At 40.9% G+C, this 23,986-nt stretch overlaps 2 protein-coding genes across 2 annotated transcripts in view; one reads left to right on the top strand and one right to left on the bottom strand.

Annotated features, from left to right (window-relative positions):
• Positions 1 to 1,254: 1,254 nt before the first annotated feature.
• Positions 1,255 to 23,986, bottom strand: part of ACSF2 (acyl-CoA synthetase family member 2) — a 47,258-nt gene continuing 24,526 nt past the window's right edge. The window contains exons 9-16 of the mRNA XM_072403338.1: positions 23,400 to 23,488; positions 21,876 to 21,952; positions 8,160 to 8,267; positions 7,898 to 8,049; positions 6,491 to 6,632; positions 6,301 to 6,411; positions 3,486 to 3,554; positions 1,255 to 3,388 (exon numbers count right to left, since the gene is read on the bottom strand). Of these exons, the coding sequence (XP_072259439.1) occupies positions 3,338 to 3,388; positions 3,486 to 3,554; positions 6,301 to 6,411; positions 6,491 to 6,632; positions 7,898 to 8,049; positions 8,160 to 8,267; positions 21,876 to 21,952; positions 23,400 to 23,488 (799 nt within the window). The 3' untranslated portion in view covers positions 1,255 to 3,337. The remainder of the gene's footprint in view (positions 3,389 to 3,485; positions 3,555 to 6,300; positions 6,412 to 6,490; positions 6,633 to 7,897; positions 8,050 to 8,159; positions 8,268 to 21,875; positions 21,953 to 23,399; positions 23,489 to 23,986) is intronic.
• Positions 14,735 to 20,381, top strand: CHAD (chondroadherin). The gene is made up of 4 exons (XM_072403337.1): positions 14,735 to 15,533; positions 18,245 to 18,408; positions 18,491 to 18,636; positions 19,621 to 20,381. Exons 1-3 carry the CDS (start codon positions 14,757 to 14,759, stop codon positions 18,630 to 18,632), a joined length of 1,083 nt encoding a protein of 360 aa, XP_072259438.1. The 5' UTR covers positions 14,735 to 14,756; the 3' UTR covers positions 18,633 to 18,636; positions 19,621 to 20,381.

Raw genomic sequence — 23,986 nt, 5'->3', positions numbered from 1 at the left:
CGATCCTGCGTGTGTCTCCTGTCCTCGCTGGCTGCAGGGTGTGTCTCTTCCTGGTTGCAGTGCAGAGTGAAAGAAGCTGGCACAGCGCCCCCTGCTGATCCCTGCCCTAACTGCCGTACAGTGAAAAAAAAGGTAAGAACGGCACAGAGTGATCAGAAGGGGAATTTGAATGGCAGAGTGATCAGAAGGGGAATTTGAATGGCACAGAGTGATCAGAAAGGGAATTTGAATGGCACATGAGTGATCAAAAGGGGAATACCGGTATGAATGGCACATGAGTGATCAGAAGGGGAATATTCTTTGAGAATCTTTTTTTTCTAGATTTTCCTCCTTTAAAATTGGGTGCGTCCTATATTCGGAGCGTCTTATACGGCGAAAAATACGGTACTTTTTGATCTCCTGCTGTGATGCCCTGCAAGGGAAAACCCTGGAATTTGTTTTCTGTTGATGCTTTTTGTGAATAAAAATAGGCAGAGCATCCCTGGATTTGAACTAAAGCCTAAAATGCCCCTGCTCATGGATCCAGTGAAAAAAAGGATGCAAAAATATTAGCAAATATTGCCACTTGATACATTCACAATAAGGGACATCTGTTATCCAAAGAGAAACTTTGTTCACATTTTTAGTCCAAAGGACTACATGCTTTAGGAGGTTATAAAGGGAACCAGTCACAAGCTTAGCACTATAAAAAAAACTGGATTCTTGTGGGGAAGCAATGATCTCTCTGCAGAGATACGACAAACTTGCTGCCGAGTCAGCTAGAACTGTCCAAAAAGCAGTAAGCTTCAGCTGTCCTTCTCTGCACCATGGTGGCAGGGGACAGACTTCTCCAATAATACTTTGGCTGCCTTCTAACGAACTATAACCCTTTGAACACCTTTTGATGCACCTGATAGGCAGTTAGCAGAGATGCCAATGTTATAAGGAATAACTAGAAACTTTTTAGTTTTAAAAACGCCCTTGCTTTGGAGATTACCATGCACCATGTATGTGAAGGAATGTGTACAAAAATGAAGGTTTGATCTATCCACTCCTGAATAAGGATCAAAACGCCCTTTCCTGTCATTCAGTAAAAGTTCCTCCATATGAGTTCATGACATTTTACATTGCAAGGAGCAGCCACAAAAACAATTCCCAAAGGCCTCCTGGCTCGCCAGTAAAGAAGCTAATTGGTTGCATTCAATAAGCCGAGTTATTCTTTAGCCAACAAGAATTCTTTCACTATATTCATCAACAAAGACACGTTTCCAAGCGTTCACATTAGCAGGTATTTTTATTAAAAATAAGGCAATCGTTAAACATGTTCTAAATTTTTAGCTATTGCTAATTGGTGCCAGATACAGATGGTTGATCCGTCTATGGTTGCCACCCCGCTGGTATTTTACTTGCAGTCCAATGAAAATTTGACTTGATGCCAGTAATAAGTCTATGGCGGCCTAAGGTATTTTCAGAGTAGGTAGTGGGCGACCATCTGGTGTGCGGTGAAGGCAGAAACGTTAAAGTCACATTTGTAAGGAATTTCTATACGCTGAAGACACTGTAACATAAGGCACAACTTTAGCTATGAAAAGCAAAGCAGGAGGTATTTTTAGTCCTCCTTTCCTCCTCTTTTCATCCATCACTTCATTTAGATGCTGGGAGAGGGAAATGCAGCCCTGTGTAAGCTCGGAGTTGCTCCAGTTGGAGCTTACAAGGGGCTAAGCTGGGGGCATCAATATAAAAGAAAGTGCAAGTTTGCTTTGACTTACCCTGGCTTTGGAAACAGGTTTTCTAAAAAGGGGTCTCCTGCAAGAGAAGGCTGTTCATTCTCACCTCTCTGACTTGAATTGGCCCATATACAGCTTCTGAAGACCCTTTAGCACCAAACACTGCCGGGGTTCTCCCGCTGGCTGCTACATCACATATGTGTTCTGCAGCAATACGGCAGAAGTAACCATGGGGGGATGCAGGGGTTACTCCTGGACATGTTGGTTGGTGAAAGTTCCTAACGGCCATATTTTGTGACAACCCAAGGTATTGGAGAGATAGGTAAATCTTTCAAAAGGTCCTTTTTAAGAAAATAATTCCAAGACGGGGTTGCTTTGCACAGGACCCCATGGCAAGGCAATCGGTCAATAAAAACCCAATATTTTTTTTCTAACCAGTTGTAAAATTTTGTAGTTGTTGTAAATATAAAATTTTGTAAAAGTTGTCAATATAATGGCCACCTTACCTAACCAATAGTGGAGTATGGATGGCAGAAGAAGGCATACTCGAGACTCAATATGGATTTACCTGCTTGCCGTAACAAGAACTTCGGGTACTTCAGTGAGGGGAATTGGGCCTTTAACAGTTCTGTATTCTTGGTGTCTGTCTGGACAGTCTACAATCACATTGACTGCAAACTTTTATTTGGGATCAGGCAGGGATTTAATGCAGGAAGGAACAGGTAATGTCCCTTCTTTCCTGCAGCTACCGGGACTGATAACACTCCTGCAGGTATACCAACGGCAGCCCAAATGTTAGGTTCACCTTTAGGTGGATCTAGGCCCACTTCAAAGGCACTAGAGGTAAAGACTGAAGATATTTGAGGATACAAGTTACAAGTTTGGGACGGATTTGTTTTGCCACCAAAGCCTTAGGATGGACAATGGGCAACATTCCAGTCTGGACAAGCAGGACACAATCTGCTCTGGGTGTAGAACTGTTTTACATTCACAGTATAAAGCACATGGCTGCATTTGCAGCTTGAGGACCACATTCATAATTCATATTCACAGATCCCATTAAAAAAGGACGGAGCAGCAGCTAATTTATTATAGCTTGCTAAAAAATAAAAATTGAAGTATAAAAGGAGTGGCTAAAACCTAGGCCTCGAGGGCAAATAAAACTTTGAAAGCAGAACACAGGAGCTCTCAATAAACTAAAAATGGGATGAGAACCATTATTTCTGCTAACAGCAACCAATCGATCCTGCAACCGAGTAATAGCTAGCCTCTGATTGGTTCATGTGAGCAGCACAGACATTATTCCTTCAATTTTCTTAGCAGGGGGTCTGGTATAAGCAGTAAATGCATTAAAGTCGAGGTCTGATTTTGTGCAGAATAACGCAAACAAAGCAACTATGCAGGTTGACCCTTTCTCAAGGAACTGGTTCGACTCAAGGATGACCAGGCCATGTCATGTTGTAAAATGTCTTTTTCCATTTTCTTTCACTTTATCCATTATGTCCCAGCATTCGGAGAATGCCAGCCAGAGGTCACCAACCAAACGTGAAGGGTAGGGAGTCACTAATGAGGGGTGTTATTTTTGAGGCCAGGACAATGATCTTGGGTTATGAAAGGTCATAAATGGTTCCTCATAAGTTCAGCTGCTTCTCCATCATTTCTTTCAGTTTGAACTTCTGGACCTAAACAGAACAGAGATCATTATAAAATTGACATGAGTATCCTATACTATATATCATATCACCTAAAGAAAATTCTTTGCACCCATCCCATGCTTACCTTGCCAGAAATTGTAAGAGGGTACTCATTCACAAAGACAATGTAACGAGGGATCTTAAAATGAGAAATCTGTTGGGAAACAAGGAGTTGGAAGTGAAAAAAAAACAAACGTCATAGTTAATCTTAAAGTAGAACACTACTTTAATCTTCAGGTAGAAAACTCTTTAATTAGAATATGCAGCTATTCGATGCAATGACCACCTTTTCTACCTCTGTCCACTTCAACCCATTGTTCTCCCCAGCCCTTTTAGCTGGTCGGACCACCCGGTACTTCTCAGTAACTGAAAAGTTGGGTCACAATAAAAGGGCTGCAACTCACAATTTCTTCTCATCCAGCTTAAAACAAAAATCTGGCTTCAACCTCACAACCCTTACAGATTCACAATCAGCTGCCTTTTTGCTTGATGGACGGCCCTATTCAACCCGTTCTCTGTGAGCCTTGGCAAACACGCCAAGTGTGCATCACCACATTGGTAGGGCTCAACACAGAGGTCAACGCTGACATGCCACTTTATTATTGAGAGTCACCAAGAGAGGGTATGATTGGGCCCTGTGAATGTATATAGAATATTTACTAGCCTTAGGTAAAGTGAGAATTAACTCAAACTATAGTATTCTGCTATAAAATGACTAACTCAGTTATTTGTGTTCTTTAACTTCTGTTCCCGGAGGCGCCTTAGCCTTGCACCTGGTCAAATGAAACCAGCAGATAAGAAGACCATAGAAACTGCTAGCAAATAAGGAGACCATAAACTATAACTCCCCCAAAGAAAACCAATTAGAAGTGGAATGTACAGCAGCAGTAAAAAGCAAAACAATAATTCATCTGTCTCCAGGCAAATGAATGAAAAGACCAGCCTAGAATTGGATGACCGGTGATTGGCTTCCATTTCACCTTAGAATCAAATTTAAGCTCCTGTGCTTTGCCTTCAAATCCCCCCACAGTTATTGTCCCACTTACATTTCTGACTTGGTAAAAAAATACTCCCCCTGCCGCTCTCTCCGCTCCTCCAATGACCTACTAATCACTTCCTCACTCATAACCTCATCACACACACGGATACAAGACTTCTCTAGAGCTGCTCCAACTCTCTGGAATGGTCTTCCTTATCCTATTCGGCTTGCTCCTACTTTCTGCTCATTTAAAAGAGACCTCAAAACCCATTTTTTCAAACTTGCCTACCCATCTTCTTCTGTCAATTGAAACCACCACTACTTCCCACCACTACATATCTCCCATCCTATTGTGTGCGAAATTCCCCCACCTACTAGACTGTAAGCTCTTCGGGGCAGGGTCCTCTCCTCCTGTATCACTGTCTGTATTAGTCTGTCATTTGCAATCCCTATTTAATGTACAGCGCTGCGTAATATGTTGACGCTATATAAATCCTGTTTAATAATAATAATAATAATAATAATAATAAAAAGGAGATAAAAAATAGACTTTGGCTAAAGTTTTCAGAGACTCCTTTAGACTGAGGAAGGGACAGTCCCAACCTCCATTGCCTTGTCTGTTGTGAGTTTCCCATGCGTGAATAAAACCTTGATGCTTTTACTATACCTCAGAAGTTGTCGTAAATAATTGTCAACTTACCATTGACAGCCCCAACACTGCAGAAGACTAATGAACATTTAATTAGGTGATAAGTTGTAGGGAAGCTACTCTTTTTCCCTTTACCAAAAACATGCAATTAAGTTAAATGGCTTCCCCCAAAAAATTGACCTTAGACTGTATGAAAGCCATATGACTATGGTGGGGACATTAGATTGTGAGCTCCTTTGAGGGACAGTTAGTGTCATGACTATGGACTTTGTACAGCGCTGCATATTATGATGGTGCTATATAAATACTGTATAATAATAATAACTTTATCAAGATGTCAGGATACCATGAACATGATCCAATAGCAAGTAGAATCAGTGCATTTATAAAAGCAGCGCAAAACGATTGTCAGGCACAACATAAAATCAATAAAATGATTGGCATGGGCTGAATTACGTTGGGTTTCTTTGTGTTTGTATATGATCTGAGTATTTATAAATGGAAAAATGGAGTCTATTGATAAAACAGTAACCCTGACATTCACTAAAACATTCCCTGGATCATCCAGATCCTTGTGGTTCAATGGTAGGAATTGATTATTCACCAGGGAATGTTTCAGTGAATGTCAGATTTACTGCTTTATAAATAGACCCCATGGAGTCTAAGAGGGATTACCAAGGAGCAGGGCAATTGTAGCTAAATGGTGAAGTGGGCAGCATGCATATTATGGGTACCAATATCAGCGATTATGGCATGCCACGAAAAATAAAATAGCAACAAATGGACGATTTAATTCTTTTACCCTGCACCACTAAACAAAGATAAATTACTTATTCATTTATATAACATTGCCATCTAATAATAATATTAATATATTAAAACAGCCAAGCTGACCATTAACTGCAAGTATTCAAAAACTCTATCAGATCTCTGTTGAACCCTCTCTATTTCTTTAAAAAACATAATTTGCCTTTCTGATTAATAGGGAGGTTAGCACTGTAAATGAAGAACTTCAAATTAGATTGATGGAAGCCAGTATTTGCATACTGAGCTCACTGGACAATCAAGGGAATATTGGAGGACCACAAAAACATAAAAAACGTGTGTAGGCTGGTACATCCCACTCTTTATAAGAAGCTTTGGCATTATGTTCAACAACAGACATGAAACTGTTATCACATATAAAGTAATAATTCTCAAAAAAGCCCCAAAAACATTATGCACCCATTCCCATTTTTTTTGGCCTGGTTTAGAAGCTCTCATTCATCTCACCTTTCCCTTGCAGTATTGCTTAATCTCTTCTGCTGTGCATTCCTGGTTATTATGAAGTCGGATACATGCACAGATCTCCTCCCCCATCCGCAAATCTTTTACTCCAACAATCTGGAACGACATGGTGCAATTTGGTCTGTAACAGTCAACACAGTCAACTATCATTCCATGACCACATCCTGAAAGTTACCTGGGCTTCCATGACTTTGGGGTGCGTGTGAAGGAACTGCTCGATTTCGGCCGGGTAGATGTTTTCACCACCTCTGATGATCATGTCTTTGCAGCGCCCAACGATACGGCAATATCCAAATGCGTCCATGGTGGCTATGTCTCTGGAAGATGGTAGAACAGTGATTATCAAATAAAGTCCATACGTGCATACTTGGATTGGGTCAAGTCAAACGGCTCTAAAAGCATTCCCTGGGACTTTTCAGGCTCTTTTAACAATTCACCATGAGAACAATGTATGTAAAACACCATAAAACACAGATTTATTCATTAAAAAAAGCATATTCACTGTAAATCATTTTTGGGCTCTTTTATATAGATGTTATACATATATTCTACGCGTTTCACGGAGCATAGTCTGCTTCATTAGGAAAAAAGAGACCTAAAATAGCAAAACAATTTTTTCAGATAAGAATATACACATATATACACATGTACAAATACATAGGTAATTAACAGAACACATTCTCATATAAAAATACAATAAATATATATATATATACACACACACACACACAGTAATCTATGATTGCTCACATCTATACAGTAGCTCTCAAAAGCTGCGCCTGGGCTTGCAAGGTAGTTCTTTCACAAAATGGTGAGTAGTACAGATCAGGCATATAGCAGCAGAACCAAAATACCAACATATAATTTAGGTATTATTAATATTATAATATTATAGGTATATTAATATAAATTAATGAGTTTTGGTACTGGTTTTGGCTCCATTTGTAAAACTGGGAATCTTACATTCTCTCAAACATTCCCTTTGTGGGAATCAATTACTGCCTTTGAAAGACATGGACCTGGAAGATTCTCACAAGGTCAACCCTCTAGGCCTGCTTGAAATCTAGTGATCTGATGAGACTTTGCCATCAGCCTTGTTGAGTTCTCCCATACTGGGCTACCTTCCACTTTCCACTTTATTTCAATAACAAAGGGAAAGGTTTTTTTGGGTTGACTGACAACTAAAGCAGGACTGACCTAATGCAAAAATAATCTAAAGGAGCATCTAATGTAATTTTTTTAGCTTTAAATTTGCATTATTTTAAAACAGTAACTGGTGATACTGAGTCAGACATTCTTGCCCTGAAACTGTTCTGGGGTGACTACCGTCACTCCAATGGCTGCATAATGTATGTACAACCGACACACATGCAGGCACAGTCCTGGTGTGAGCACATGTAGGCTAAAAGTAGCCTGGACAGGGTGGCCTGGGTGCCCTGACCTCCTATCCACCCATCAAGACATTTTAATATTTGCAAATCTGCAACCAACAGCCACCCCACAGTTTCTGTTAAAGTTGAGGGTCCCTCAGAAAAGTATTTTACCCTTGGCATGAAGCAGAGTACCAAGCAGGGTCACTCACCCGGTCTTATACCAATTTTCGGGTGTAATGGTCTCCTTGGTCTTCTCTTCATCAGCCCAATAACCCAACATAACCCCAAAGCCTCGGATCCACAGCTCTCCAGAAGCATTCAGAGGAACTATTTGGCCTGTGTTGATGTCTACTACCTTCCCCTGAAATGAAATTAGGAGGTCAGTGCCAGAAAATTTTCAAAAGTAGAAAGATCATAAAAACAACAGCAAAAAGAAAAAAAAAATGAAAAGTAGACACAGCGGCGCCTCACCTCCGTATGGGACATGATGTAACCTACAGTGTCCATTTTACGGAAAATATCATCATACAGGAACCCCATGAAAGTGACCGGACTGTTTTCTGTTGTGCCATAGCCAACCTGTAAAAACAGAACAGCAACAACACGTTTTTATGAGCTATTTTTACATTTTTTGTGTACATGGCATCAGCTTAAAAGGATCTATAAATAAGTTTTGACTTCCTAAAGTCTACGTCAGTTCAAAATGAAAAAAAAAAATGCATTTAGTAAATCTCCACAATACATGAACATTTCCATTCAGGAAAATAACTACAGGGAAAGAAAATCTGTTGATGTAGCAAACATCCAATGTGCTTCAAACTTCGTCCTACTGAAATTCCAACCTGCTGCCCCGCTTGCTGGACTACAGAACTGGTCCCAATGGGTTCCTCATCTATGTATTATTATTACACAGTATTTATATAGCGGCAACATATTACGTAGCGCTTTACAATGTCTGTAGTCATGTCAGTAGCTGTCCCTAAAAGTGGCTTACAATCTACCTACCTCTGTCATATGTCGTTAATACAGTGTAAGGGGGAAGCCAATTAACCTAACTGCATGTTTTTGGAATGTGGGAGGAAACAGGAGTACCCAGGTCAACAGGGGGAGAACCCGCAAACTCCATGCAGATAGTGTCCTGGCCAAGATTCGAACCTGGGACCTAGCACTGCAAAACCAGTGTGCTGGCCAGTATGCTAACCACTGAGCCACCATGATCCCTACACTCAAGGGGTCACAGCAATCTGCAGTCATGGCTGCTCCAGAGGGCAACCTCAAAACCTCCTTTTAGTAAGATCTGAAGGATCTTTCATGCCCAGACTGGATCAACAGACCTCTCTCCACCAAGACTATCCCCATGGGATTTTGCCGAAATACCCCAAGGCCAAGGGGTCCAGTTCTGTGGCCTCCCGACACATGGTGATCAGATCTTCAACATCCCAAGGGCCTACCCATATGAGATGACCATGGCATTTCCAGTAGCACTGTCCAAGAGGAATGAAAAGAGTCAAGCCCCACTTAGTAAACCGTAGTAATTATTAAAAATAATAAAATTATTATTACCCTTCAAGAATTAACGTTGACGACCAAATACTATATTACCAAACCGCACCCTATAAGGGACTTCTGAGGCAGATTTTTGGGAACAGTTTTGTCTGATGTAAGCAATTTTTTGAGAAGATCACCTGAGATATATATATATGATTGTTTATTGAGGGAAGTTCTCTAGATCTCCTGATGAAGCGGATTGAATTGCCGCGAAACGCGACATGCGATTATACTAAAGATGGTAATCTGCCTTTTTTAAGTATTTTAAATATAAATAAAAATTATATTTTTTTATTGTTTATTTTTAAATGAGTTCAAAAAATTGTCAAAAGTCCCTATAGGGTGTGATTTGGTATTGTTAGTATTTAAAGGGTGCTGCAGTGTTTCCAATATAAGTACAAACTCAGAATATATTCCTGTCTAACCAAATACAATAACCCGGCAGTGTTTTCCCCAGCCCCTCTTAGCCGGGCGCCCCACCCAGCACTTTTCAGCAAACACCCCTATGTTTTTGGGTGAGTTTGGTCACAATACAGGGTCTGCCACCCGCCTACAGTTTCTTCCCACCCGGCTCAAAAAAAATTCTGGGTTAAGGACTGCCCGGGGTGCTCTTTTTGAGAATATTATCCAACACCCAGGTTTTAAGTTCTCTTTTTGGCTTTGCCCCCAATTTTGCACTCTCCCAATGGTAAAATCACTTTTTTTTTTTTATTTGAGCTGGGGTTATAAAAGAGTATAGAAACATTTAAAAAAAAAAACATTGTTATATGTCATAAAATGCCACATAAATAGGAATATGTGTTAATTCCCCCACTTCCTAGATTGTAAGCTCTTCGGGGTAGGGTCCTCCCCTCCTCCTGTGTCACTGTCTGTATCGGTCTGTCATTTCCAACCCCTATTTATTGTACAGTGCTGCGTAATATGTTGGTGCTATATAAATCCTGTTTATTATTAATAATAATAATATTAATAAAGTATTTATTTACGAGTGACATTTTTGGAATACTTTTTGGAGGAGCAGGAGTTAACAGTCCATACTGTTATGGTGTTTTTGAACATTAAGCTGAACTCTTCCCGATCCTTCACATATGCCTGGAGGGCCCCTCCTAGATCTCATAAGCACGAGACATGTGGCAGCTTCACGAAAAAGTCTGTAGGATTTTCCAAAACACATCAAGGGCTGACAGTCTGGAAAGGAATGGGGCAGGGAGAACGTGAGGGGGTCAAACGTCAAAAGGAAAAGTGTCACGCAAGTCAGTAATGACACCCATGGGCTTATTCCATAGGACAACGAGGAATGTGCAAAATCTTTTACAGGCCAGATTTTTTTATTGATGAAACACCTGTTGGATGCCAATGTCTTGCTTTTTATTATATGTGGCACTCAGAATGAGCTTTACCTGCATCAGATTATCACTTCCCGGAGTATGGGTTATATGTATTGAAACTACTCACAGGTTAAGTAAGTAACATGGAATATATCGTGTCCCAGTTGCTTGTGATTTCATTGATACCACATCCAAATTTTACCGGGGAAAACGTATTATTATCCATTGATGTGGACGTTCTGGCCCACTGTGCCAGCCTTTCCTTTGTTGCGCTTTTGTGACGCCGGGTTTACAGCTTTGGAGGTGATTTTTGGTTTTGGCATGTAAGGTTTTTGGTTTGGAGAAGTTTTAGCTAAGTGTAAGTTTTTGGTATTAATGGATATATACTTATACACACATATATATATATATATATATGGAATACCTACCTCCTTTAATCCTAATGAAGCAGACTAGTTTCTGCTAAACTCAGAGAAAGAATGTGAACAATCTTCCCAATTTGTTTGAGTTGGCCTCCTTGGCCAATCACAGTTTTAGGAGGGGACAAAAATCCAGTAATAATTACAAACAATTACATGCAATGTTTTAATTGTATCATGATTAATAAAATATTTAGTTTTTTAACTGATGTTGTCTATTCATGCCACTATACCATCCTTGTCACTATCTACTTTTTATCAGAGTACGCAACCATTGAGAAGAGTGTGCAATCCCCGGTGTTAATAACCTTTGGTGCCCCGGGGATCAAAGTGGAACTGCAGAGTTCATCTGCAGTTCATTTCCCACGGTCACATGACCGTGGAAACTTTGCGGTCACATCTAGTGCCCTGTGTTCTTGGATAGAGAAAGCCCAAGAACACATAGCACTAGTAAATGGCTGCCAGAGCAATCTGATTGCTCTTGCAGCCCTTAATAATTCCTAAAAATAACCTGAATCTTCCCACCATTGGCTTTAATGGTGTTCAAATTCAGCATTCGATTGCCCGAACAATATCTCACTATTCGATCAAATAGCTGAGGAGCAGCTGTTGGGCAGTGAATGACTTGTCAGCTCTTACAAATATTGGAAAAACTAACAAGCATGAAAAGGGCTAAATTGTGATGGATGGACACAAAAACATCTCCAAAATGGCAGGTCTTGCTTGGCGTTGAAGTGGTTTGTACCTACCAAAGGTGACGAAGTGGCAACAGCATCATTGAAGCACATGAGGGGAAAAGCTTAGCCAGTTTGGTAAGGTGTCACAGAAGGGCTACTGTGGAACAAATGATGGGCATGAGAAAGGTTTCAGAACACATCATGAGAATGCAAAGCCAAAGAGCAGTCAGTGCCCATGCTGACCTATGTCCAGTGCAAAAAGAATCTCCAGTGGGCATGTGAGCCTCAGAGTTGGACCTGGGAGCAATGGAAGAAGGTGGCCCGGTCTAATAAATACCATCATGTGGATGGCTGGGTGTGTGTGTGGTACCTGAGGAAGACATGGCAGCAGGGTGCAATATATGGGAAGGAGACAGACTGGCATAGGCAAAGTGACTGCTAACGTCTTGGTGCCAGGTATACCTTCAGAGGTCCTGTGGAGTCCATGCCTCGATAGGGCAGAGCTGTTTTTGAACAAGAAAGTGGACCCACATAAAACGAGGCAGGTGGCTTTAATATTCTTGCCAATCAGTGAATAGATCTCTGGTGTTTTGTTAGCAAATTCAGCAATTTGTTCTCAGCCAAAAAATGACAAGCATTTGAAAATAATAAAATAAAAATTGCGCAGACGGTGATCTAAACATGGAGAATCAGACAGTGTGGCCACAAATGGCCTTTATTAGAGACTATAAATACTGCCATTGCCAAAAAAATGTCTGCTACCGGCAAGGAGCTGGGCATGCCAAACTGCTGCATAAATAGAACTTTGTGCCAGGCTACTGCCAGCAGTGTGTCAGATCCTCTGCTTCCAGAATGCCTGGTATTTACAGGGCTGTGGTCTGAGATGGATACAAATGGAAAATGTACTATATGTTTTGGACTATTGCATTAAAGTGACACTACAGGAAAAACATTTTAGTGGGTCTAGATCAGGGGTGCCCACACTTTTTTGGCTTGTGAGCTACTTTTAAAATGACCAAGTCAAAATGATCTACCAACAATAAAAACTTGCACCTAATAACTCGGTAAAGTTTATTTTGAAAGGCAGGGCTCCGAGATCCTCTTGCTTTGCCTTTGGGATCTACCGGAAGATCCCAATCCACCTGTTGGGCACCCCCGGTCTAGATGGAGTGGGAAAGGATTGGAACCAAAGCCATATGTGTCCTTGTTGGAGAGATATAGTTTTACCTCTTGTCCTAGTGAGACAATGGTAGGGGGTCACTGGAAAGCAATAAAGAGGTCCTAACCCTTTCTTCCGCATAAAAAGCAAAAAACAAATGTAGTATAATGATGCATCTAATAAGGGTTCAGAAATCAGTAGAGGGTGAAAAGTTGTGGTAAACCAGAGATCGCAAGTCTCTTTAAAGAGACTGCAAACCTAAATAACTGCAGGTAAAAGCACAGTTTTACTAGCTGAATTGTAGTAATTTTCCAATTAAATAAATAAATTATTTTTATTTATTTACAGTGCAGTTTTACACCTCCTAGAAAATTTGTCTGATCTGGGAAGAGTCAATTTCCTAGTACAGCCCCCTCCCTCTATGCCATAGCCCTCTCCTCTTCTGTAATCTGATTATTGCTATCTGTGATGGCCCTCCCCTCACCTCCCTATAAAACCTTGATATATATGTAGCTGTTGATGGCAGGAAGAAAGAAGAAGAAGATTATAATGCAATCATTCTCATCCAGGGTTCCTCCGAAGGTTTCTAGAGGTTCTTGGAACAGAGAATGACCGGCGCTTAATTTAATGGCTGGATAGTTCTGGGCCCAACACCACTTGAGCCTAATGATATATTTAGTTGTCTTTAAAGGTGGTAATCTTGTAGGGGTCATGCTTTCCACCGGCTACCAGTTTAGGAGGCATGTTTCCAATGGCCCCCAATAAATTGAATTAGTATGGGTTCCATGAGACCTCATGGGTTAAAATAAGGTTAAGAAAGGCTGCTTTAGAGAGTCACCGACTCTGCTGATATCACATGCAATATGGCCGCATGCTGCAGCAGTCTCAGGGTTTTTGGATATATATACCCAACTTATCTTAAAAACATTAAATGTAAATATAATTTTATGGGAAGAATTTGGTTAAAATAAAGGGCCCTGTGACAAGTTCTTTTTACAGGAGAATAGTTGGACAGTTAAAACATGTATGTGAGTTGTTTCGCATGCACTTTTATATGTGACAACACAATTCTGAACTTTATAAAACCCCAAAATACAGCATGGCACACCTGATGACTTTGCTTTGCGACAGTTAAGTCATCGCCCTACTTCCTGGTAGAGATTTCATAGGAAAAGAGCAACAGCTCCTAACTCCTCTGCTCACCCTGCTTTCTCATCCTATGTTCTCTCAGCTCCTTTGGCGTCTTCTAAGCTTGTTATACAGCCTTAAGGTAAATAAAAGATATATAGGTAGGTGAGGGATAGAGGAGAGTAATGAAGTTACTCCCAAAAGAAAAGGGAAGGTGGTCCTGACTTGCATGGAAGGAGGGGGCTATGTTAAGGAATTGACTCTTCCTGGGGCAGTCAGATTTTCTAGCAAGTTTAAAGTCACCTTGCAAATGAATACTAATTGATTTATGGAAACGAAAACACTGTACATAATGCACTGATTTTTTTTAAGTTAGAGATAGGGTCTCTTTACAGTATAAATAATATTACCAATAGAAAAATGTATATTTATAAGTTCCATTAAAGTGCACAAAATGAATATTTAATTGTATAAGAGAACAGAGGGCTTTACTATTTCCTCTGCATATTTGTACAGTGGTCAGCTAGAGAAGCAAAGTCCTAATTGAACTGGAGCATATAGGCTCAGGCTGTGCATCCTTCATAATGTAAAAAACATTTTTCTGCAAAGTTTTTAATGTCTCAAAGCCTGCTTTTTAGTATCCTAGGTCCCTTTCTGCTGCTCGGAGTGGGTTAAATTCACACTCACCTCCCAAAATCTGCCTCTTCCATCAGCGCTTGGCTGAGGCTTGCATTTTTTTAAATTTAATATGATATAAATAGGTCTGTGTGTGGAGGTCCCGCTCACATTGGCAGTGCTGTGTGCACGCTATGGAACACCTACGCATTCTTTTCCTGCTCACCGTCCTAGCTGTTGCATGCCACAGCCTGAAAGCATGCCCAGCGAACTGTCACTGTCATGGGGGAGAACTGCAGCATGTCATCTGCTACAGCGCAGGGTTGACCAAGATTCCCAAAGTATCAGAGCAAACTCGTCTGCTTAACTTGCAAAAGAATTCTTTCCCTGTTCTGGCTCCCAACTCATTCAAGGAGATGAAAGGTTTGGTGTCCCTGCACATGCAGTACTGCGGGATCAAAGAAGTAGCTGCAGGGGCTTTCCGAGGTCTTAAGAGGTTGGTGTATCTCTACCTGTCCAATAATGACATAAGCGTGATCAGTACGGGAGCCTTTGATGAATTGCCTGAGCTCACCTATCTCTACATGGACTACAACAAGATCATTGAAGTGCCCAAGGGGCTCCTGTCTGCACTTACCAATTTGTTTATCCTTCAGCTGAATAACAACAAGGTCCGCGAATTGAAAGTCGGGACCTTCGCTGGTGCTAAGGATTTGCGCTGGCTCTACCTGTCGAATAACGAGCTCACTACATTACAGCCGGGGTCTTTAGATGAGGTGGAGAACCTGGCCATCTTCCACTTAGACGGAAACCAGCTGAGCACTTACCCGCTGGCTGCCGTCAGCAAATTGAGGGTGGTGGAAGATTTTAAGATCTCCCGAAACCCCATCAAGGTCATCCCCGATTATGCCTTCCAGTCGTTTGGCCGATACATGGAATCCCTTTCCATGGAACAAATGGGTATCGAGAAGGTAAGCAGTCAACATGAGTTGTGGAAACACCAAAACCATAAAAATAAAGGTGTTGATGTTAGCATTAGGCTTAAAATGTGAGCAACCGAATGTTGCATACAAAGAGTTCTTTTTTTGTCCCAATTGTTGATGGCACCGCAAGGGGTTCAGCCCTCCGTCAAGCCCTTGGGGCTGGTTTAGCCTAATACGCAACCCCCATCAAAGAACTCAAAGAGATATTTGTGGAAAACTACATATGGCTTCTCTGATGTGTTGGTGACCTCATAATGACTGGGGGTAACTCTAGAGCTCGCCATGGAGAGAAATGAAAGGTTCTTCTATATGGCAAAATAATGTTATAGACTGTTGGAGGATTAACGTAGACCCTGTTGTCAGACAATTTCCTTTGGCAACAAACTTACCCAATGAATTTTGTTTGAATAATATGTGTTTAATGTTATATACCTGTAATATTTACCTTGTGTAGACCTTTTTACCTTAATGGAAATTTACCATCATTACAGTTTGGTGAGGATTTTAGTTTTGGCTTTAGATATACCTATCCAAGGTATAAACTATATGTCATTGTTATCCTGCCAAATCCTTGCACAAGGACCAAAATCTACAGCTCTTGTATTTCAAAAAGTTTTTTTTCTTTTTACATTTTAGAGGGAAAACAAGTGAGATAAGGGTTAATTTTCAGTGTTCAAACTGCTGTTTCTCCCTGCTTCTGCATAGGAAAAGAGTAGCCAGTCTTTCCCCCTTCAATAACAGTCTGTTTATTGACATGATGTCTCACAAGCGGCTCTGCTCCTCACAATGCGGTCCCTGTCTAGGGCTCGAATGGCTCGCGGGAGGGGAACCTGTGCTCTCTCCTTTCAAAATAGCAAAGAAGAAGAAATGACTGATTAGCCAACAGAGACACTCTGAGCACAGGTCAACTCAAAGTTTGCTAGGTTAGAATGGCCCACCTCTTAAATTTCGTAAATATACCACCATATTATAAAATCATGCTAAAAGTTGTACATACACAGGTGATACTTGATAATGCGACCAATCCAAACTATGCTGGATGAACATGTAATGCAATAAATCCAAATCTGCACAGATCAAGAGGAAATTAAATTATCTGGAGTCATGTTCAGATTTAAGGCAACAGCACTTTTTTAGTTTGATTTCCATCGAATGACTAACTTATGACATCTGCCATAGAGAAAGACAAACCCCCCACTGGGCCCAAGTAGTGGGACAACCATATGGTTGGAAGGGTTAGAGTATCACTAATTCATCAATTATTTGTGATACAGTATGTACTTTGTGCACCAAACAGGAACCCTGGTGCTTCCTTTGAAGGTAAGTTGTTCTTTCAATCCTCCGCCACTCTCAAAAAGTATACAGTGACGGGTATTAAAGGTTTTATGTATGGGCACAAGCATATGGTCCCTAAAAAGTCTAAAATTATACGCAACAGATTTTTTTTCAGTTTAATATGAACCCAATATGTTTTGAGGGTAAAGAAAATCACATAGCCCATTCCAAAATCTCTTTCCCACTTTTCACATACAGGCATGAGGAAGGACAGTCTTTGCCAAAACGTGTTGGCTTTTTATATCGAAATGAAATATTATAATATAAAAGGAATTTTTTCCATACATACAGTAGAGTGGCACCTGGTTGTGTCCATACTTAACAGATCTACTAAACTCAACTCTCCACTACCTGTTCAGTATGCTCGTATGCTGTATGTCACCCTCACCCTCTTCCAACAAGACCTTTTATCCGTAGTTCTGCCTTATGCTATAGAACCTGTATAGAAAACGGAGGTAGCTTAGTTCAGCTTGGCCAATTTATAGTCATAGAATCCCAAGTCATAGAGAAGTACAGCCTCAGTCACATGAATTACCAGGCCTTAAGGGATCTGGAACAAAGCTGGGACTATTTCCTAAAAAAAGACAAGTAGCCCCAGGCAAGAGGACTTAAAAAGTGGTGTTGTCCTTATTAGCAAACCTGTGCTTTGCTCAAACTGTTTTGGAAAGAGTGGTGAAGGGTTGGCACCCATGTCACCTTTATTGCTTTATGCGGTCCCCAGTATGGAGACGCTTTCTGTTGACCATTGACCCCAAGACAAAAAACTATTTTTTTTTTAACATTTAGGTTTTTAAGTTCCTTTCAATCCTTCCCTGCCCCATTCAGCCTAGGGAAGTAAGATTGGAAAGCCTTGTGCATGCTCAAGTTAATTTCCAATCACAACTTACATCGGACTGTCTTTCCACCCCATCTGGCAGCATTGGATCAAATCGCTTGAACAAAGTCCTAGGGAGATCAAGATGGGTAAGGATGTCCTGCTAGGGATGGGGGCTTGGATGCACCATATGGGTAAAGCAGAAGTTCCCTTTAATTTGAGCCTTCATGTGGAAAAATCCATTTCAAATTATCCATCCGTTTTATAATCCACTAGTGGCTGGATTTTCCTTTGATGTTTTTGGGCAGTCTAAAGGTTTAGGCACTGAAAAAAAATGATGAAAATGTTTTTCTAAGCTTAGCAGACTTTAGCACAAGCATCACTGTAGGACGAGGAATGGAAATTTCCAAAGACGTTCCTTTAGCAAGAATGTGGGGAGCACGGTGAGTGGGTGAAGATTCTGGAGAGGGGGATGTAGACATGTGTAATGGGAAGAGGTGGAGTGTTTGTTCCTCCTGCAGCGGCCAAACATTCACATTTTTCACTTTAGTTTTCAGAAAAGGCTTTTGTCGGAGTCACAACCCTGAAGAATCTGAACATTGAAGGAAATAAGTTAAGTCAGCTTCCTGCCAACATCCCATTCTCCACCCTGCAGAACCTGACACTAGCAAACAACCCCTGGCACTGCTCCTGCCAGCTGGCTGCTTTGAGAAGGTAGATCAAAGGATCATACGGAAACTAGAATATCCCTGCAACATGCCACTGACCAACGCCAACTATGTCTCTTTATACGTAGGTGGATTGATGGAAGCCGCTCTCGCCCAGATGCCACTTGTGCGGGCCCGGCTCAGTACCGCGGGCAACAGCTGCGAGATACAGGAGCTTTCCGTGGGTGTAAACAGCCGGTAAAGAAATCAAAAAAAGGAGAACGACTTTAAACAGGTAATATAGCCGAGATAAGACTACGTCATAGATACATTCTTTCTAAAACAAAGTTAGGACGTAAGTCATCCTAAATGACAATGGGGTTTGATTCATTGACATAAAATTGGAAGAGTAGCTTCTTTGCAAAAAAACTAAATCTGCAAAATAAAAGCAAATCTTTAAAAAGAAAAATGTTGGCTTCCATGATGAAGTGAATCTCCTAAAAAAAATGCCCAAACCACTGATACTTGTTCGCAGCTTTGTTCCTACACTATAAATATGGGAGATATAGGCAGCATGGTGGCTCAGTGGTTAGCACTTTGGCCTTTAAAACGCTGGGTCCCATGGAGTTTGCAGGTTCTCCTCTTATTTGTGTGGGTTACCTCCCACATTCCTAAAACATGCAGTTGGGTTAATTGTCTTGCCCCCAAAATTGAACATAGACTGTATTAATGACATATGACCATGGTAGGGGCATTAGATTGTGAGCTCCTTTGAGGGATAGCCAGTGACATAACTATAGACTTTGTACAGCGCTGCATATTATGTCAGCACTATATAAATACTGTATAATAATATAGGTTGTCATGTCCTATGTCATGTTCACATCTGGTGATTGGCTTCTGGAAAGAGGACACATGCTCCTCCATGCTAAAATGCAAAAACATAACACATTGAAGTTTCACAATCCTTAAAAAGAGCATTTTTCTCACCAGAGAACCGGGCAGAAAAGCTATTCCTGTTCTTAGGTGGCTACACCGACTCCATTGGAGCCATGGTTGCCACCATAAGCTGCTCCCCACATCTGGAAAATCACATCTTCCTCCATCTCCATTACATGAGCGTCAGGGGAACACGTAGTTTACAGAACATGGAAGAGAGATAACTTAACCTTACAACTTTTACTCTGCACAAAGTTGGTCAAGTTACAGATCCCCCACAAAACAAACCAAAGCAAATACAACTAATTAAAAATGTAATCTCCATCACTCTTCTTTACAGGCTCCAAATGGACAGTCGGGGAAACTGTGACCCGGGTGACCAGTAAACTACTGACACGTAGGACCTTCAAGACGCTCTTCCCATAACGATGGAGCCACCTTGTATCTCTACAGCTGCCATTTTGCATTTACTAAGCCAATACACCATGCATGCATGTAACCATGTCATCAACTAACAACCATTGCACTCTTAATCATGTGACCAACTAGCTATGTACATATAAATGTATATATGATATAAAAAATAAATATAAATAAATACATACACAGTAATGACAACAGCTTAACTCATGTCAGACAAATAAATCCATAAAAAAAAAAAAATACCGCAAAAACAATACAAAAACCATACTCACATGGTCAGCCAATAAGAGTCATACCACCCAAAAGTGATATTTAAGTTGTGGACCAGCACTAGTGGGTTGAACCAGCAGCTTTCTTTTGGGATGCCTATTTTAAGGTACCTGCGCTTAGACCCCTGGTCCTGGTGCCACTCCTTAATCAAACAGTCAAAACTGATCAAAATTTTATTTTATTAATTAAAACTCCTTGATCAATAAAAATTCTTACTAAAATAGGAGTTCTACAAAGAAAGTTCACTACCCAGAATGAAAAATATGAGATGCCAGGGGGTACGTTCTCCCCTAAAATTTTTAGAATAGCTGAGACATCAGTTTTAGGTGGTCTGACCCTTTAATGATGTTTAAACCATCAATTAAAAGCATTACTTTAAAAACCTAATAAAAGGGTATTTAAAACTAACATTGACTGATTCATCTTTACAGAAAAAGTGTTGGTATTTACTCAAGAAATCAAAATGTAAATACATGATGTAGACAAAAAAGTTTGTGAACACCCGACCAAAAGTATGAAAAAAGACATAAGTCCATCAAGTTCACCCACTAGCAAAATAAACATATCCCAGATATAAAATCCTATGGACATTGATTCAGAGGAAGGTAAAACCCCCGGGTACAATTTGCACCAACAGGGGAAAAAAATTCCTTCCTGATCCCATGAGACAATCGGATGTTCCCTGGATCAGCAGCCTCTGTTATCTTTAACTTTAAATCCTTAATCCCCAGTTATATTCTGTGCTTCTAGAAATCATCCAGCTTTTTCCTAAAGCAATCTATAGAACTTGCTGAAACTCCTTCCTGAGGGAGCCGATTCCACATTGTCACAGACCTTACAGTGAAGAATCTCTTCCTTATCCGGAGATTAAGCTTCTTGTGCTTTGTAATGACCTCAAAGTGAATAATTGGGAAAAGAGTTCTCTGTATCAGCAATCGCCAACCGGTGGTCCATGAGAAAATTTTGGGGGTCCGCGGCTCTGGTCAATGCAGGAGATGGGGTCAGGAGAAGGACCCTGCTGGGAGACGCATCCAGCCAGAGCAGCAGACCACGTATGCAGGAGCTGGTTATTTTAGTGGTCTGCGTACCTGAAAAGGCTGGCGACCGCTGCTCTATATGGACCATTTATATATTTATACAGGGTGATCATATCCCCCCTTATACGTCTCTTCCCAAGGGAGAAATATTTAGTTCAGCTAATCTCTCCTCAAAGCTGAGCTCTTCCATTCATATCATTTTAGTGAAAGGTATCGTAAATTCTGCACCATACAAAGACATAGCCTAAGGTTTGTGGGACCAAAACTGTGTGCACCTCAATCTAAATTATAATGCAAGGCACTCCATTTCCTCCATTCCAAACTCATCAAACTATTTTGGCAAAAGTTTGGGCAAGGCTTGTTTCAGTTTCAGCCTGACTCTGCCCCCTGCACACATGGTTTGAGAAGGTAACATGGCCGAGGTTAAATGGCCTGCACAGAGTTTTGACCTCAACCCTACTGAACAACAACATTGGGATAAACTGAAATGTCAAACATGAGCCAGGTCTTCTCCACCAGTACCCAACCTCACAAATGCTCTTTTGGCCAAAGGGACACAAATTTTCTAATCCAAATTTTGGTAAACCGTCCCTACAAAGGGGTGGGGTGGAGGGGTCCGCTTTCTATTATTGTTCATGATTTTGGAGTGATATTTCCACAAGTTCATACAGTATAGGTGTTATGGTCAGGTTTATACTCCAAATTGGTGTAGAAGAATGATGCAATACCCGTAGCCCATGCACCCCTGAGCGCCATTACTTGGACGGGTGTCCATCTACATCTGGCTATGTAATGTAGAGGTGTTGATCAGGTGACCATTTCGCCATATAATTCATTTTAATATAAGCAATGTGAGCGTACATACCATAATATTTTTCATCGTTGTCTCCATGATAAGCTTCTTTAAAATCTCAGGCGGTACTATGGATCCAGCGATAATTCCTGCAGAAGAAAGCCTTGGTCAAAAAATCAAATACCATTTATATTAAATAAAATCAATGAGCAAACATGGCACAGCTGCATATGGCTCAATAATCATTATTTATATGAAACCATAAAAATTTGCTACTTTGGGAGGGGTATGAGAGGGGTGTTGGGGTTAGGCCAGGGGGGAGCTTTGGCCCACATGGTACCCATAAAATGTACTTTTTGCTCATATTCCAGCAGGGTTCCCTTTTCTGACTTTTCTGCCCAGACTCATAAACTTTGTAGTTCATGGAGGGTGGTTACCTGAACAGATAACAGGAGTTTAGGGGGGTAAATCTAAAAAAATACCAGGGTAGTTGAGGGGCAATTGACCGAATGTGTGGTGGGGCTTACCAATACTCAGGAAGCATCATACACTGACCATCATGGTCACCTACATATACCACCAATATAAGGGTGCCCAGCACTAACCATCAATGTGAAGAGACACTACACTGGCCCCGTTAGTGGGCACTATGTTGACCACCAATGCAATGGAATACTGCACTGACCACGAATGTAAGCAGATAACACAGTGATTACCAATATAGGGGGCACACTGACCTCCAATGTATGGGGGAAAATTCCCAGTGACTATCCATGCAAGAAAATTAACACTGGACAGCAAATTTAGGGGGCTTTTGTACATGTACTTGACTACCAGAATAAGGGGTCACTGTTCTAATATTAAATGTGGGCACTGCACTAACCCCCAACTTAAAAAGTACTACACTTACCCCAAGAAAGAATTCCTAAAATAACCACCAATGTAAGGGACCACCACACTAACCACCAAAGTAAGGACTACATAGACTGCCAATGTAGCCCTATACTGACCACCAATGTCTGGGGACATTTTACATTGACCACAACTTAATAAAGACAAAACAATGACACTAGCTACCAAATAAAGAGGGCTTTTCTCCACTGATCAGGGCACTCCGTGCTGGCTGCCAAACTAGGGGGACTCAGCGCTGGACGCCAACCTCAGGGGGACTCAGCGCTGGACGCCAACCTAAGGGGGACTACGTGCTGGCACTTTCCTTAAATGAGCACCTCTTGTCTATGTATATATTTATTGTAGCTTATTTTCGGGGTAGGGCTTATATTTCAAGCATCCTTAAAAATATGGAAAAATTATGCTAGGGCTTGTTTTCGGGGAAACAGGGTATCTCCATTGATCACTAGTGTTTGTGGTCATCACAGTTTTTATGGGCTTTTTTTATGTTAAATCATTAAAACTGAAAATAGGTTTATAGAGCAAGTGCGGTAAAATGAACCCTTCTTGGCATTTAAGTCTCTACATATCCCACACTTCTTTTTCTTGTTTTGGTTAGAACATTTTACAAAATATTGATCATTTTCCTATCAATGGGGAATCATTTATACAAAGTTTTATAAAAAAAAGCAGAGCGTCACTTACCAGTGGTGAGAGTGGAGGAAAGAGATGCAAAGTCTGGTTCTCCCAACATATCAATAAACATGGTGGGGGTGCCGTAAACACTTGAGCATCTGTAGAAAATGAAAAGAGCAATAATGACTTTTCACAATACACCTCAATGGAAGTGATGACATTATAATATGGTACGGCAGTGCACATCATGTTCCTTTCAGACCAGAGTGCATGTATTCAAGTACAAACTCAGACAAAATGTTTCAAGACAGATTGGAATCAAAGTCAGATTTTCCTGATATATTCCAGTAGTTTAGATCTTACATGGCCGAAACTGTGCTGTTTTTTTACTTTGATAGGACAACCCATGGCTCACAGACACTTACCTTCCCCACTGCAAGTGCCAAGATTAAATCATGTACAAGCTCCAGATCAGGGTTTACATGGTCCTAACCCCTTCCCATAAGACAGTATTCAGGCCTTGTGATTGGCTGCTCAGGGAAGAGCGGACTGTCTCATGTTCACTCATACCCAGCAATATATAAGTTCTGATATTTTTGATGCTCCTTCAGATGAATGGAGAAGCAGGGAGCCCAATAGGCAATACCAGTTGGTGG

The sequence above is a fragment of the Pyxicephalus adspersus genome, chromosome 3, assembly GCF_032062135.1.
Source record: "Pyxicephalus adspersus chromosome 3, UCB_Pads_2.0, whole genome shotgun sequence".
Lineage (NCBI taxonomy): Eukaryota > Metazoa > Chordata > Amphibia > Anura > Pyxicephalidae > Pyxicephalus > Pyxicephalus adspersus.
The sequence above is the reverse complement of the archived record's forward strand: the minus strand, read 5'-3'. Positions and strand labels throughout refer to the sequence as shown.

Bases quoted from the DNA above. Each gene is read 5' to 3' on its own strand.
- CHAD (XM_072403337.1), top strand. From the start codon at position 14,757: ATGGAACACCTACGCATTCTTTTCCTGCTCACCGTCCTAGCTGTTGCA. The intron at 15,534-18,244 runs GTAAGCAGTCAA...TTTTCACTTTAG, and splicing joins AACAAATGGGTATCGAGAAG to TTTTCAGAAAAGGCTTTTGT. The intron at 18,409-18,490 runs GTAGATCAAAGG...CTTTATACGTAG, and splicing joins CAGCTGGCTGCTTTGAGAAG to GTGGATTGATGGAAGCCGCT.